We start from the raw sequence: 15700 nt of genomic DNA on the forward strand, positions 1-15700 counted from the left end.
GCATTCTGCATACAACAACTGTGAGGTATATTCAGGTAAGTAAATTACTGAAATTTAGTGCATACGTGATATGTTTCTGCAAGGAATAAGGGAAACTGCCCAATCACGTATGTATATGCCCCCCCCCCCCCCAAGATAATATGCACCTTGATAGGTTTATTAAAAATGCCATATTAATTACCCCCCCCCCCCACCATCACCACCTAATGATGTTAGAGGTATCTGAATTTTAATCAATAATAAATAGCTATATATATTTAACAAAAACCTATGTATGAATATAATGCATGCATATGTTTATGATATTTCCTGCCGCGAGGGGATGCTCCGCTTAGCGGTGCCCTTGTTATAAATATAAACAATAAATATAGAAAATTATACTAAATTTTATAATGCACAGTTTCTTTTTTCCGCTAGTATATATTGCTTGGAGAGTTAGAATACATTATACTATAATTGATAATCAATATCTACATTAACACTGAAAATCCTCCATACTTCTCCAATTTTCTTCTCCATGTAAAAGTGTAATTTCCGTCAGGTATGCAGAAGCCACAGTAGAGTCCCGAGGGGCAATATGATATGGTTTCATTCGGAAACCTCTGATTTTATACTGCACTTAATACCGGTAAAGAATAAGATCCGAACACATTAGTTGGAGTGTATCGAGTATAAATAGAAATACTGAGGGACCGTTCTGCATTACTCACTGGAACGCAGGAAATCGGAGTCTGAACAGACACAAATTCACAGGAAATCACAATGAGGTGAGAAATGTTAATTTTAGAATTGATAAGTTACTTGATTTACAATTTCATATATGTAATAATTACAAGACGTGCACATTTCCTTAGAACAGGCATATTGAAATATAAAGAAATATAATTACACGTTATTTGAATCATAATGATAAAATGATAATTTCAAATAGTAAAGCACATACCTTTGATATTTATGTTAATTACAATTGTAAAACGCGTACTACTAAACATACAGATTGTCTTTAACAGCACCCTATATTTATGTAACAGATACACCCTAGCAGTTTTAGTGACTCTCTGGGTGGTGGGTATTAATGCAGTTTATGAGGTACCCGTACAGAAGGGTAGGATATGGGGGAGGCAGAAAGAGCGTAAAATGAAAGGCTGGTGCGAATTTGAACTGAACGAATACAGAGATACAGGGGAAATCAAAATGGATCTCATCTTTGACAAGTCCACACGAAATCTCAAGGTAAATTGCCGAATAAATACATATGCCTCCCAGATCAACATATGTATTTATGTTCTTCTTTCTAATGTTTTTAAATTTTGAACATAAGAGATTGTTTGAAAATCGCGGAATTTTATTATCTTCTTTAATATTTGAAAAAAAACCCACTAATTTCTTACATACACTGTATTCTATCCTAAAAATCGTAAAATCGAATTTTCAGAATTGGAGAAAGGGATCAAATCAAAATAAATTAAGATAATCAAGTCAAGTACAAATGTGGAACTATATCTGTATCGAACAAAAACATATCACTTGGTCTCATATCTTTGTTATATGAAAGCTTTACCACATCCAAAATTCATTTTAAAAATTCTTTGGAAAAATATTTTTAAAAGGAAATCTTGGTGTCTTTTCATTTTTTATATCTTCAAAATGTAAATTCTTTTCTTAAGCTGTATAAGTTTGATAAGGGTGTGAATCAAAGGATAAATGATTTGTATAGTTTGTATATTGTTGTGAAAAGACATGTTAAAAATAAGATCACCCCCGTTTCTCATGTATGTTCATAACATTTCTATGTATAAAAAAAACTTTCACTAAACCTCCCCTCAATTTGAAGATTATATCTTAGTGTCATACTCCACATGACTTGGTTGCCCTTCGTTTTTGATTAAACATAGAAAAAATCCATGCGCGAGTTAACAACGCCAAATTGTTGAATCATCTGAGGAATTAAACAAGAAATAAACAACGCTTCATTCGTTTCTCTGTTTTCGCAAATAGCAGGGAGAAATAAAAAGTTACCAAGGACAAAAACTTTAATGATGGTGAGCAAATTGTCCTTTCACTGCTGTTTATATCTAAGCAAAACGTACTTATCTTCTAGCATATCTAAAAGTCAACGCATGTACCAATTGCTTATGATTAGACTTTAAATCGAAAAGGTATTAGACCAAACCTTAAAATCAAGATTGGTTTCTACTACTACTAATAAAACACATGTAGATTATATATTCAATTTTCCCAACAACAATTATATGTGAATATATACAAATTATCATGAACTGATGATGAAAGAATTTAATTCTATCGACAGATATGGTTAATGAATATTGAGAAAACACTAAACAACGGACGGTTTTATGAATTATCTAACAAACATCCATATCAAAACATGCTGTTAAAAGTTGAATTCATATTATCATATACTGGTGGACAGAAAAACTACCCAAAGGGTAAATGCATAAGTAATATTACGCCGCCATCTCCAACGACTCTAAAACCCAGTACACAAGCACCTGTGACGCAATCCAGCAACACTCCACAGTCTTCTGTAGCAACACCAACACAGCAACCTTCAACGGCAGCACCATCTCAGCAACCATCAACTGAGGCAGCAAAGCTGCAACCTGCGACATTGGCACCAACACAGCAACCTTCAACCGCAACACTAATACAACAGCCGGCTTATCAGGCATCAAGAACAGATGCCCCCATGAACACAACACATGATTATGGGTTTATTCTCCATCAATCAATTTTATTCTATGAAGCCCAACAAGCTGGCAACCTTACAAACAACAGGATTTCTTGGAGGAAAAATGCTACCACATTAGATAGAGGGATTAATGGAGAAGATCTGACTGGAGGATGGTATGATGGTAAGAGCAGTTGATCATTAAAATCTAAAGCAAAATAACGCTCAGGGCGAATCATACAATATATTTTGATCCATCTCTGTAGCTGGTGACATTGTGAACTTTAACCTCCCTATGGCCGGTTCCACCACAAATTTGGCCCTAGGTTTGTTGTATTGGAAGGACGCTTATGAAAAGCCCGGGGAATTGGATAATATGTACAACTCAATTAAGTGGCCTTTAGACTACTTCATAAAGTGTTGGAACACCAACAAGACGATTTACTACGCACAGGTAAATTTTCGGCGGAGTCAGGCATTATGCATTTCAAAAATACTAATTTCTAATAAAATTGCTGTGGCTTTCAATTTGACATTTAGATAGATCGACAACGTTTCATCTATTAATAATAAACATTTTCCTTCATATGTAGATTCGATATATTCTTGTGAACTCTAAATAAAAGACACTACAGTCCTCAACATCTGCTTCGTACTTAGATATTTTCATTGCAAATAAATATTAATGCTAAACGAATAACCCAATTCAACTTTATGACAAACGGGATGATTTCAGCTTCACCATCGTCAAATTCCTATATCTATGTAGAAAACATTTCCATCATCACCTGCATGTGGTGTTTATATCTCTCAACTGATTCGGTACGCAAGAGATTGTTCTGCGTGTGATCAGTTTTTAAATCGAGACAGGTTTCAACAGTCTCGTTTAAAGGCATTATTTAGCAAATTCTATGGTCGTTATAATGATCTAGTATGTCAATATAACTTATATTTGGGTCAAATGCTGACGTGTTTCATACGGATTGGTGGGCCGTTCTTTGCACACTAATTTTGACTACGGCTTACTCCGTTTACCTGATCAAGATATATGGCTCCCGGCGGGTGTGACCTGTCGACAGGGGGTGCTTACTCCTCCTAGGCACCTGATCCCACTACTGGTATATCTAGGGGTCCATGTTTGCCCAACTCACTTTTTGTTTTACTTAAAGAAGTTATCTTCACCTTTCGTTAATCAAAATTTACCAACTTGGTATGAATATTACAGAGGCATGGTATATTAAGAAAAAATACTTGTCTTCCTTAATGTAACCGTATTCGTATATGAAAAATTATTGTAAAAAATAACCGGTCGCGGTAGCTCAGTGGTAGAGTGTTCGCTTCGTTACCGGGTCGTGAGTTTTTAAATAAGTAGATGTTGCAGGGGTCGTTGGGTCAAATGCTGTCTGACATGTTTCATACCGATTATTAGGCCGTTCTTGGCACACTGATTTTGACTACGGATTACTCCGTTTACCTGATCAAGATACCAGGCTCACGGCGGGTGTGACCGGTCGACAGGGGATGCTTACTCCTCCTAGGTACCTGATCCCACCTCTGAAATGTCTTGGGGTCGTATTTGCCTGACTCTTTATTTTGCACTCCTTATAGGAGTTATGAGATTGATCACTGCTCGTTATCTTCACCTTTTATTAATATACACAAAAGAGATGAAGAAATATTCGAATTGAAACAGGTAGGCAATGGTGCTCAAGATCATTCAAAATGGCGACGGCCCGAGAACATAACCACCCCAAGGCCTGTCTATTACCTGGACACCAATAAAAAAGGAAGTGACGTGGTAGGGGAGACTGTGGCCGCCATGGCTGCTGGAGCTATTGTCTTCAAAGATAAAGGTACGCCGAGCTATGGGATAATAGGAAGAAAATCAAAATTTCAATTCCTTGGTATGTGTTGGTATTAAATTAACAAGTTAGTTTTTTCTCTCGTTCAGATCCTGTATATTCCCAAAGACTTCATTCCAGTGCTGAGAGCTTATACGGTTTTGCCAAAACAATAAAAGGTTTATACAACAGCGACATTAGTGACGCAGATGGTTTCTACAAGTAAGTTCTTTTTACGCCCCCAAAAGTTACCCCCTAATAGGAAAGCAAAGAAAGTTGCAAACTTAGTGGATTTTAAATAGTTTCTCAAATTTTCAAGTTCTTTTCTTGTAGGTCGTCTCGGTATCAAGATGAATTGTGTTCCAGTGCGACACTTCTGTACATGCTGACAGACAATACTACCTATCTAACAGAGGCTGAGTCCTTTTATAATGAATACGCTACAGACAACGCGCCTTGGGCTTTCGACTGGGACGATAAAACCGCTCTTTGCCAAGTAAGATTCACAACGAATACTAATTTCAAAGATGTGTTAATGCCATTTTTATCATGCAACAAATGTAGCTAATATGCACGAATGCAATCAATTCATCATTATTAAACTATATCTAAATGTAATCTCTGTTAGGAAGAGAGCCTGAAATTTATAATGAATTTACATGACTCTGTAGGTGTTATTGTACAACGCTACCCAGAAATCTGTGTACAAATCTAGAACGGAGACCTTTGTGAAGTCTTACATGCCGGGAGGTTCCCTCCCCTATACTAAGTGTGGACTGGCATTCCGATTAGAATGGGGTTCATTACGATACTCAGGTAATGTAATTATATCCTAAATAAGCTTCAAGATTATCAAAGGAGTATATGTTATTAGCAATCACTAATGCACACATAATATCATATCACCTTTCATTTAACCATCGAATTTGTATATCTGTTGGTGGGCAGTCTGTCCCAGATGATACTTGTCGCTCGATATATGTTCTTTCATGAATATAAACAATAACGACATAATATTGCCTGTCACGTCGCCCAGTATAAAAAGGTGTCACTCTGTTGAGTTTATAAGGGGCTTAAGCTCTAAGAGATTGGTTGGTGTCCCTTGAATTATCTTTCGAGATATCAAAGATTTGTCATAATTATGTTCAATCGTCAAATTGTCAGCTTTGGTACAGAAACTAAAATTCTTATACCCAAATTATGTTCCTTTAAGATATATTTTGATGATTCCTTTTCAGATCCCATGTGCTCGATCTGAAAATGTTCTGTAAAAAATTGTAAAACTTGTGATATACTGATCACTAGAAATTCATTTAGTAGTATTATCACGGATGTAGTTTATGTACCAATACGTTTGATAATTTGATTTGTAAATCTTCTAACGTTGTCAACGCTATTGAGTGCAACCTACGTGGGTTAAGTAATATTTAGAGTATCCTTGAACGAGTGTATCTTCTGATACCAGTCGAGGGGGCGGAGCCCCCGAGACTGGTATCGGAAGATGCACGAGTTCAAGGTTACTCTAAATGTTTTGTATCATTGCGTTCAGAAATTATTGCATCATCCTTAATTATATAACTGTACTCTAACAAGGAACTGTGTGAACAAAATTTAGACCAATCAAAACTCATCGAAATCTCATGTTTATCCGATACGGTCGAATAAAACGCTTGTCACTTTTTAAGCAATAACCACCATGGACGATGGCTGGGAATTTTTGCTCTCACAGTTTGCAGAATCCGTATATAGAAAATCAGATACATGTTAAAGATTTGTTGCAAAGTATGACACTCGATCTACTGGGACTAAAAAATGAACCTCATGGATTTCGATATAGGAGATATTTTGGACATGATGGAGACTGATTTAAGTGCGCCAAATTTCTCCAGTCCTGAGGTCGAGATGAAAAATGAACGATTTGAACCGGTGTCCGATGATGAAATTCAGCGTTTGATAGACTCACTGTTTGCAATGATAATGTATATGATGTTGGAAATTTGACTAGTCCACAAGGAAATAACTTGTGAGGGGAGTCTTTCCAAATACTCAAAAAAGGAAAATCAGTCATGGACATCATTCAGATAAAAGACCAAGTATAAATGATGCCACGTTTGATTCACTTTTACCTTACGTCACCAGCCAATTAGGTCCACATCATATTCGCACAAAACTTTACTTTTTGTTCCACAGAGAGTTTTGCATAGGTTATTTGAAGAAGCCACAGCTAATCTATACTTGGATATTTCAACACCTTAATACAGACTGAACTCAATGATTATGGATGTTGCCAATCACAGACTCTGTAAACCACAACGGTTCATGGACGATATTCCTTCCAACTCATGCCGCCAATTCTTTAAGCTCAAATTTACATAGAAAGTAATAGATGTCGTCAATATAAGCACCATTCATCGTCAAAAAAGAGTTCAATCTTGTATTTAAACTTATTTCAAGTTCAAGTCTACACCCACCCTGTATTTCCTACAAATATACTTTTACTATTGCATCCAAACATTTTAAATCTAAACAAACTTTGCAGTGCGTAGATATAGACCATCCTATACTTAATCCACCTACATGTTCTTGTTCTTCGTCTTCTTTCAACTATAGTCCAGCTGGATTGATTGATTGTATCTTACTTAAAGTCTCGCTCGAGAATTTTTCACTCATATGGAGACGTCACCAAGACCGGTGAAGGGCTTCAAATTTAGGCCTATGCTCGACGCTTACGGCCATTGAGCAGTGAGGGTTCTTTAGCGTGCCACACCTACTGTGACACGGGGCATCCGTTTTTAAGGTCATCTCCGAGGACCCGTGACTTTCATACCTGATGCCGAGCATTTGGCGATGGAACTAGTCCAGCTGGACATGTCATTACTAGTAATGTTGATATAGTTGAAAATGAGGACCTCAGATCATTTATTCTAAAAGGTCCTGAATACAGAGAACTTCGGTCTTTGAATTGGCGTCAGAGCTTCATCTCTCCTTTGAATTCTATCGAAGATTATGCCAGAAGATGTGCAAAATAAATATATAAAAAAAAGAACTTAATACATTGTCAGAATGGATTAAAAAGGATTAAAAGAGGAATATTAAAATCCCGCATTAGAAATGTGAAAACAAAAGTACGTACCTTCTATCCTTCTGTGTTTAGTAAACCAGAAGTGGCAAAAGAATTAGATAGGTTACATGAGGAATTTATTTTGGTTCTAGCTGACAAAGCTTGAAACAACATTGTCTTTGTTTGTAGGGCTCATTATTACAACTGTATTCTAATCGAACTTGGCATTAATTCCACTTTTGATAATTGTACTTATACTCCAACTAACCTTTCAAAAGATGAAATTCTTCAAAATTATGCTTCAGGTTTAGACACATTTCAAATCCCAGCAAAGCTAATTTCAAATCAACAACATCAAAACGTATGACTTTTCAACACTTTACACGACCATTCTTCACTATAAAAATTAAAGACAGTTGCTTCTTCATCAAAAATGGAAAACGGTAATATTCATATCTAGTGATTAGTCATCCAAAAAATTACTTTCTTAAACACCACTCTGATTCCACGCACAAGTGCTCTGAAGTTGAAATCAAAAGTATGCTGGAGTTCCTCATGGACAATATCTTCATAGTCTTTGGTGATCAGGTCTTCCAACAGTCTGTTGGAATTCTCATGGGCACGAATTGCGTTCCTTTGTTAGCTGAATTGTTTTTATATTCTTATGAAGCAAAATGTATTCAAAAACTTCTAGATGAGAAGAAAAATATCTTGTTGTGGCCTTCATGGCGACATTAAGATATATTGACGACGTTTATCTATTTAAAATAATAATTTTCATTCATATGTCGATTCGATATGTCCCTATGAACTCGAAATAAAAGACACCACAAAGTCGTCCAAATCTGCTTCATACTTTTTATTGAAAATAGATGTTAACGGGAAACTAACAACTCAACTTTATGATAAACCGGATGATTTCCGCTTCTCCATCGTCAACTTCCCATATTTATGTAGCAACATTCCATTATCACCCGCATATGGTGTTTATATTTCTCAACTGATTCGATACGCGAGAGATTATTCTGCATATGATCAGTTTTTAAATCGAGACAGGCTACTGCCGAACAAGTTGATGGTGCAGGGGTTTCAACAATCTCGTTTAAAGTCAGCATTTCGCAAATTCTATGGTGGTTATAACAATCTAGTTTGTTAACACAACCTCTCATTGGGTCAAATGCTGTCTGACTTGTTTCATACCGATTGTTAGGTCGTTCGTGGCACACTGATTTTGACTACGGATTATTTCGTTTACCTTATCAAGTTATAGGGCTCACGGCGAGTGTGATCGGTCGACAGGGTCATGCGGTCGATCCTTACTCCCCCTAGACACATGACCACACATGACCCCCACCTCTGGTATATCTAGGGGCCCTTGTTTGCCCAACTCTATATTTTGTAATGCTTATATGAGTTATGAAATTGATCACTGTTCGTTATCTTCACCTTTCATGCTAAACAAAATGGGTCACTGTGAATTGAAAAGTAACACCCAAATTGAAATTACACATGCATTAAGAAGACGTTCATTAATATATACATCAAATGATTAAAATAAAAAACTCATTTGAGTAATTCGTATCCTATATCCTATAATGAAATTGATAGATAAATAGATAGATAGGGATGCTTAATCCTCCTAAACACTTGATCACACCTCTGGTATATCCAGTGGTCCGTGTTTCCAGTACCCTTAATGTTTTATTTGAGATTTAGTTCGTTATCTTCACCTTTCATATATATTTACACCATTGAATTTCTTTTCCATTAAATCTCCGAATTGTTAATAAAGTTAGATTTTTTGCACAGCTAATGCAGCGTTCATCTCCTTGCTGGCTGCACAGAATGGCATTGGTGACGCAGATTCTTACAAGACGTGGGCAATGTCACAAATTCACTATATGGTTGGCGACAACAACAAGAACTTTAGCTATGTGATTGGTTATGGATCTAGTTATCCTTTGAGACCGCATCATAGCGGAAGGTAATGTAAACACATAAATAAGGCAAATTAGTAACTGCAACCTTGAATTTTTTTTTTCAACTTTGAAATATAACACGTTTACGGAGGAAAAGTTATTGACGCGTAAGTTCAATCATAACCCTTACAGTATTGTAATTATGCATATTTTCATAGTTCCTGTTCGCCTGCACCTGCACCTTGTAACTGGAATACATTCAAAAGTAAAGACCCTAATCCCAACATCCTTTATGGGGCTCTGGTTGGTGGACCAGATCAAAATGATTCCTATGTTGATGAGAGAGACAACTTCAAAACAAATGAAGTGACGTGCGACTACAATGCCGGGTTTCAGTCCGCGGTAGCAGGTGAGCCTTGTTCGTTCAATGTTTCAAAGTATGTAATGTTAGAGAACGTAAGTAACTATAACGACATACTGAATGAATACATTGTTATTTTCTTTTATTTTCAGGATTACTCCATTTTGCTCTAAATGGCAATCTTCCAGCTGCTCCTGCACGGAAATGTTAAAATAATCAATGGTGCATTGTTTATATCTTAGTGATAATAAATGCAGCAAAGAATTAGTTATATACTTTTTCTTATTTTAATATTATTTGAAAATATTTAAAAGAAAGAATATTTACTCATAGTGATGAATATCAGCGATCGACCGGTGTGTATAAGTGAAAGGAAACATCACGCGGTTTATTTTTGTAATCAACTATATAAAAGTGGTCATGATTTTATCACTAAAATAAAGATTTATTACGAAATAAATATTATGAAAATGTGAAGATAACAAACAGTGATCAATCTCATAGTTCCTATAAGGAATACAAAATTAAGAGTTGGGCAAACACAAACCCCTGGATATACCAGGGGTGGGATCAGGTGCCTAGGAGAAGTAAGCATCCCCTGTCGACCGATCACACCCTCCGTGAGCCTTATATCTTAATCAGGTAAACGGAGTTATCCGTAGTCAAAAACAGTGTGATAAAAACGGCCTAACAATCGGTATGAAACAGCATTTAACTCAACAACTGGTTATGTTGGCAAACTAGAGCGTTATAACGACCATAGCTTTTGCGAAATGTTGACGTTAAACGCCACTGTTAAAACTCCTGTAACATCAACTTGTTTTTATCAGCAGCTTGTCTAGATTTTTAAAAAAATGATCATACGCAGAACAAGCTCTTGTGTATCGAATCAATTGCGATAAATAAACACCATACGCAGGTGATAATAAAAAAAAAACTGATGGAGAAGCTGAAATCACCCCGTTTGTCATAAAGTCGAGTGGTTAGTTTGCCGTTAGGATCTATGTTCAATAAAATATCTAAGTACGAAGCAGATGTGGAAAACTCTTTGGTGTCTTTTATTTCGAATTTACTGGAATATATCAAATCGACATATGAATGAAAATGATTTTTGTTAATGGATAAAATGTCCTCGATATATCTAAATGTCGAGTTGAAGGCCGCAGCAAGAGATTTTTTCTTCTATTGTAGAAGGTTTGGAATAAATTCTACCTCATAAGAATACAAGAGGCCCATGGGCCTAGAATCGCTCTTCTGATACATTGTAGAACAGGCAAAAATTCTCACTAACCAAGATTCATCAATTAACAAGGTTTTAAAGAATCAAATAGTATTCAAATATAGCCGTCAAATTCCAAAAGAAGACCACAGTGACCTACATTTTGGTCGACACACTCCAAAGACTCAAGATGATCAACTGACAAAGTTTGATAATTGAAGTCAAATAGTATCTGAAATATTCAGATATAAACGTCAAATTCTAAAAGTAGGTCACAGTGACCTACTCTTTGATAGACACACTCTGAAGACTCAAGACCCATCAACTGACAAAGTTTGATGATCGTAAGTCAAATAGTATCTGAAATATTAAAATATAGACGTCAAATTCCAAAAGTAGGTCACGGTGACCTACTTTTTGGTCAACAAACTATGAAGACTCAAGATGCATCAACTGACAAAGTTTGATGATCCTAGATTTCATAGTGTCCAAAATATGCATCTAAAATTGAAAACGTGAAATTTGAATGTCTGCAAAATTCAAAAAGTAGGTCATTGTGACCTACTTTTTTTATAGATATGTTTTGAGGCTTCTAGACGCATCGACTTACAAGGTTTGATGATTCTAAATCTCTCGGTATCTGAAATAACAACTTAAAATGTATTCATAAATGATTAGCCATAAAATTCAGAAAGTAGGTCATGGTGACATACTTTTCACATGACGCACTTTTCGGTCCCATGATCCATCAACTGACAACTTTTGATGATCATAGACTCAAAAGTGTTTAAGATATGCATCAAAATCCATTTAATAATAATTACCTGCCAAATTCAAAAAGTAGGTCACCATGACCTACTTTTGGGACAACATGATATTGGGTCCTCAGATGCATCAACTGACAAAATTTGATGATCCTAGTCCTTATACTAAGCAAAATATCAAAGTTTTAACAAAACAAAATTTAAGATCAACTTTGAAGTGACCTTGAGACCACATCCTTTGCCCCAGGATGATGCCTTGAAGATTTTTGTTTTATCTACAACCTATCCTCATCCTTATGCATAAGTTTGGTGATAATTTGTCCAGTGGTTCTTGAGAAGAAGATTTTTTAGCAACCACTACTTTTGTTTGCATTTTCCTAATTATATCCCCTTGTTAAAGGGTCACAACCCTAGTTTTAGTACAAGTGAAAGCCCTTGGGCCAAGAATACCCTGTGACAAATTTGACAAAAATTGGCCAAGGGGTTCTTGAGATGTATCCCTTTTTCCAAAAAGTTGACGCACACCGCACTCCACACATATGGCCACATGATTAGCTCTTTGAGCCTTCGGCTAAGAAAAGCTAAGAAAAACTGGTCAGCTATGAAAGAATTCGTGTTGATGGGAATTCCAATAGACTGGAAGATCTGATCACCAAAAAATAAGAAGATATTATCATTAAGGAACTCCGGTATCTTTTTAATATCAACTTATGAGTACCTGTACGTAAAATCAGAATAACTGATCACTAGATACGAATATTTCCTTTTTCCATTTTTGTTGAAGAAGCTACTGTCTATGATGTCAAAAAGTCTCGTCTTTAATTTATCGTAAGGCTTAGTCGCGTAAAGTGTTGAAAAGTCATACGTTTTGATGTTGCTGATTTGTGAAAAGTTTGGTGATTTCAAATTCAGAGAAGTTCTTAAGAATGTTTTAGAATCCGCATTGGATTTACACCACTTCTGGTATATAGTGTCGCACAATACGTCTTACGTTTCTCCTTCACAGCGGTTAATATTTTCGAGAGGAGTAAAGATAGAGGTTTGCCAGAACATTTATTGGATCCAGCGATGTATCTTTGTTTGAAAGGGTTTTGTGAAGTTTAGGATTTATGACACCTTTTTATGACGATCAATTTTCTAGTAAATGTAAACAGCCCTGGATTCGCATTTGGTGAAGGATCTCAACTTTTATTTTATTGAATCCCTTTTCCTGATTTTTATTATTATTTTTTTTTACTGTGCTACAAGTTTATTACCTGGAGTCCGTAGAAGTTTTTTTTTCTGTGGGTGGTGTAGTTATGTAGTGCTATTTTGTAGTAGCAAAGTCAGACACACATTCGCGCGCGCGCAAAGTTATGAAAATATTGTAAAATTACAGATTTATACCTTATATGCGTCCCCGACTTTGTACTGGCGAGTCCTGTCTCTGTGTCAATATTCAGAACAGGTTTTGTGCAAATCATGCTTGCTGAAAAATGTATTGTGATTAAATTACTTTTATAACATTGTTTTAGATGCAAATGTATCAACTTTTAATCTATAAGTTACAGAGGTTTGGTTTTTCTTGCATGTAGATTTTGTACTTATTAGCGAATAATTTTAAAAATTTCGTTTGTAACACATAATCTTTTTGGGTGAACAACATTCATTATTTTTTTAATAGAATAACTTGCTACTAAATGATTACGACACCATGAACGCTTAAAGTATTGTTTGAAATTGATCCCAAAACATGAAAACTAATTTATTAATTGGTGAATTGAATTTCGGATTTCAAACATTTCGGTTGAGCATCACTGAAGAGACATTATTTGTCGAAATGCGCATCTGGTGCATCAAAATTGGTACCGTATAACTTTTAAATTGAATTGTAAGGAATAAATTGATTAGGGAAGGATAGGATAGGCTTAAACATAACTGAATGCAGTGTGCACTTTTATAAATAGATATAGTTATAGGTCCGCAGTGAAACAATCGATGTCTCTGGAGACATGGAAAGGAAAAGATTTTATCTTTTTAATCTTTTTCATAAGAGTTCTTTTATTGAATTCATAACAGTTCTTTTATTGAATTAAGTAAAGGCTTGATATAATCGATGCACATGGATTCTGCGATCAGACAAGCAGATGGTATTCCTATGTGTTGTTGCCTACAAATAACTATAGTGTAACCCCAGCAACTTCTGTCAATGCTCTCCTCAAGAGTCGCCATGTGCTAATTCTGAAATTCTAAAGACTGATATGATTTTCCTTGGTACGTTGAAGAACCTTCAATGTTATGGCTGTAAGCGCTACGCATAGGTCTAAACTTTTCGAAAGCTGATGCATGCGCATTATCATTTCCGGGCCCACCGTTACCATACTAACCCCAGTAGAAAGATGGGTTAGTTTGGTAGAGTTCAAATGTCACAATGCGTAAGAAACTATCCGTTCAATTGCGACTCGGATAGCCCAAATTCTTACTCAGGTGAGAACCGACGTCTCCCTTAGTTGTAAACAAATACCGGACCAGCTATCGTTTGGTACGCTCTGCTAGACGGTCTCAATATTTTATCAATGAAGTATCAATTAATTCTTGTAACACTTCGACCCCGATTTACTGTAAGGACCAGTAAATATCATTCACACTTTGAAACATTTCACAAGCATTAATTTATGCAGTTGGATGAATCACAGGCCTCTGAATTTTTGAATGTTGAAAACGCAAATAACTGTGATATTGCGCTCGTTCATATACGTGCCAATCATGCTTCAATTTCCAACTTAGCTATATAATGAAGGAGTTACTGAACTTGTATTACTGAATTTTGGCACTCGTTGGATTTGACAAATTCGCTCAACATGTCAGCATCTGATACAAAGTCACCTACATGTAGACCTAATGTGGTTTACAATTTCTGCATTCATATGACAGAAATTTGTGAATGGAGCTGTTTAGGTGATACCTCATACATTCAGGGTTAATTCCCTGTACTGGATTCTAAGTAATGTTGTATCATTGCTGTGGTGTTTTTCCTTTGATGATCACTGTGTTTTTATTTTTGATACACCATGACTTGTTGTGCTCTAACAACCATACTCTATCAAGATGGAGCATGTCAGGGTGAATTGACAATCTCAATGACATTTGACCTTACATTGGAGGAGAAACAATATAAACAAACTAGTCCATTTAATTATCAATAAAACAAACTCAAATAAACGTATTGGATATTCCGAGCTGTCTTCTTGTTTTCTTACTTCAACACAAATCGTTGCATCCAGTAATTCATCTCGGTCAAAAATGGGACATTGCCCCGTGCGGCACGCCACTTGTTGAACGTATCAATTGCCCATTTAGTATTTTTACGAGTGTTAAGATTTTTTGTGAGTCTATCAAACGCTGAATTTCATCATCGGACACCGGTTCAAATCGTTCATTTTTCATCTCGACCTCAGGACTGGAGAAATTTGGCACACTTAAATCAGTCTCCATCATGTCCAAAATATCTCCTATATCGAAATCCATGAGGTTCAGTTTTTAGTCCCAGTAGATCGAGTGTCATACTTTGCAACAAATCTTTAACATGTATCTGATTTTCTATATACGGATTCTGCAAACTGTGAGAGCAAAAATTCCCAGCCATCGTCCATGGTGGTTATTGCTTAAAAAGTGACAAGCGTTTTATTCGACCGTATCGGATAAACATGCGATTTTGATAATGAGTTTTGATTGGTCTAAATTTTGTTCACACAGTCCCTTGTTAGAGTACAGTTATATAATTAAGGATGATGCAATAATTTCTGAGCGCAATGATACAAAACATTTAGAGTAACCTTGAACTCCGCCCCCTCGACTGGTATC

General features: G+C 36.0%; 1 protein-coding gene across 2 annotated transcripts; it reads left to right on the forward strand.

The window, feature by feature from the left end:
* Positions 1-552: 552 nt before the first annotated feature.
* Positions 553-10134, forward strand: LOC130054902 (uncharacterized). Of its 2 annotated transcripts, none has more exons than XM_056165991.1 (11): positions 553-767; positions 1032-1233; positions 2312-2876; positions 2959-3146; positions 4386-4545; positions 4644-4755; positions 4867-5029; positions 5205-5349; positions 9404-9578; positions 9732-9922; positions 10027-10134. In XM_056165991.1, the coding sequence occupies exons 1-11, from the start codon at positions 763-765 to the stop codon at positions 10083-10085; spliced, it is 1965 nt and encodes a 654-aa protein (XP_056021966.1). In that variant the 5' UTR covers positions 553-762; the 3' UTR covers positions 10086-10134. The 2 variants fall into 2 exon arrangements, with proteins under 2 accessions (XP_056021966.1, XP_056021967.1); XM_056165992.1 differs by having other exon boundaries at positions 2435-2876.
* The last annotated feature ends 5566 nt before the right edge of the window (positions 10135-15700 follow it).

Source organism: Ostrea edulis, chromosome 5 (assembly GCF_947568905.1).
Source record: "Ostrea edulis chromosome 5, xbOstEdul1.1, whole genome shotgun sequence".
NCBI classification, from domain to species: Eukaryota; Metazoa; Mollusca; class Bivalvia; order Ostreida; family Ostreidae; genus Ostrea; species Ostrea edulis.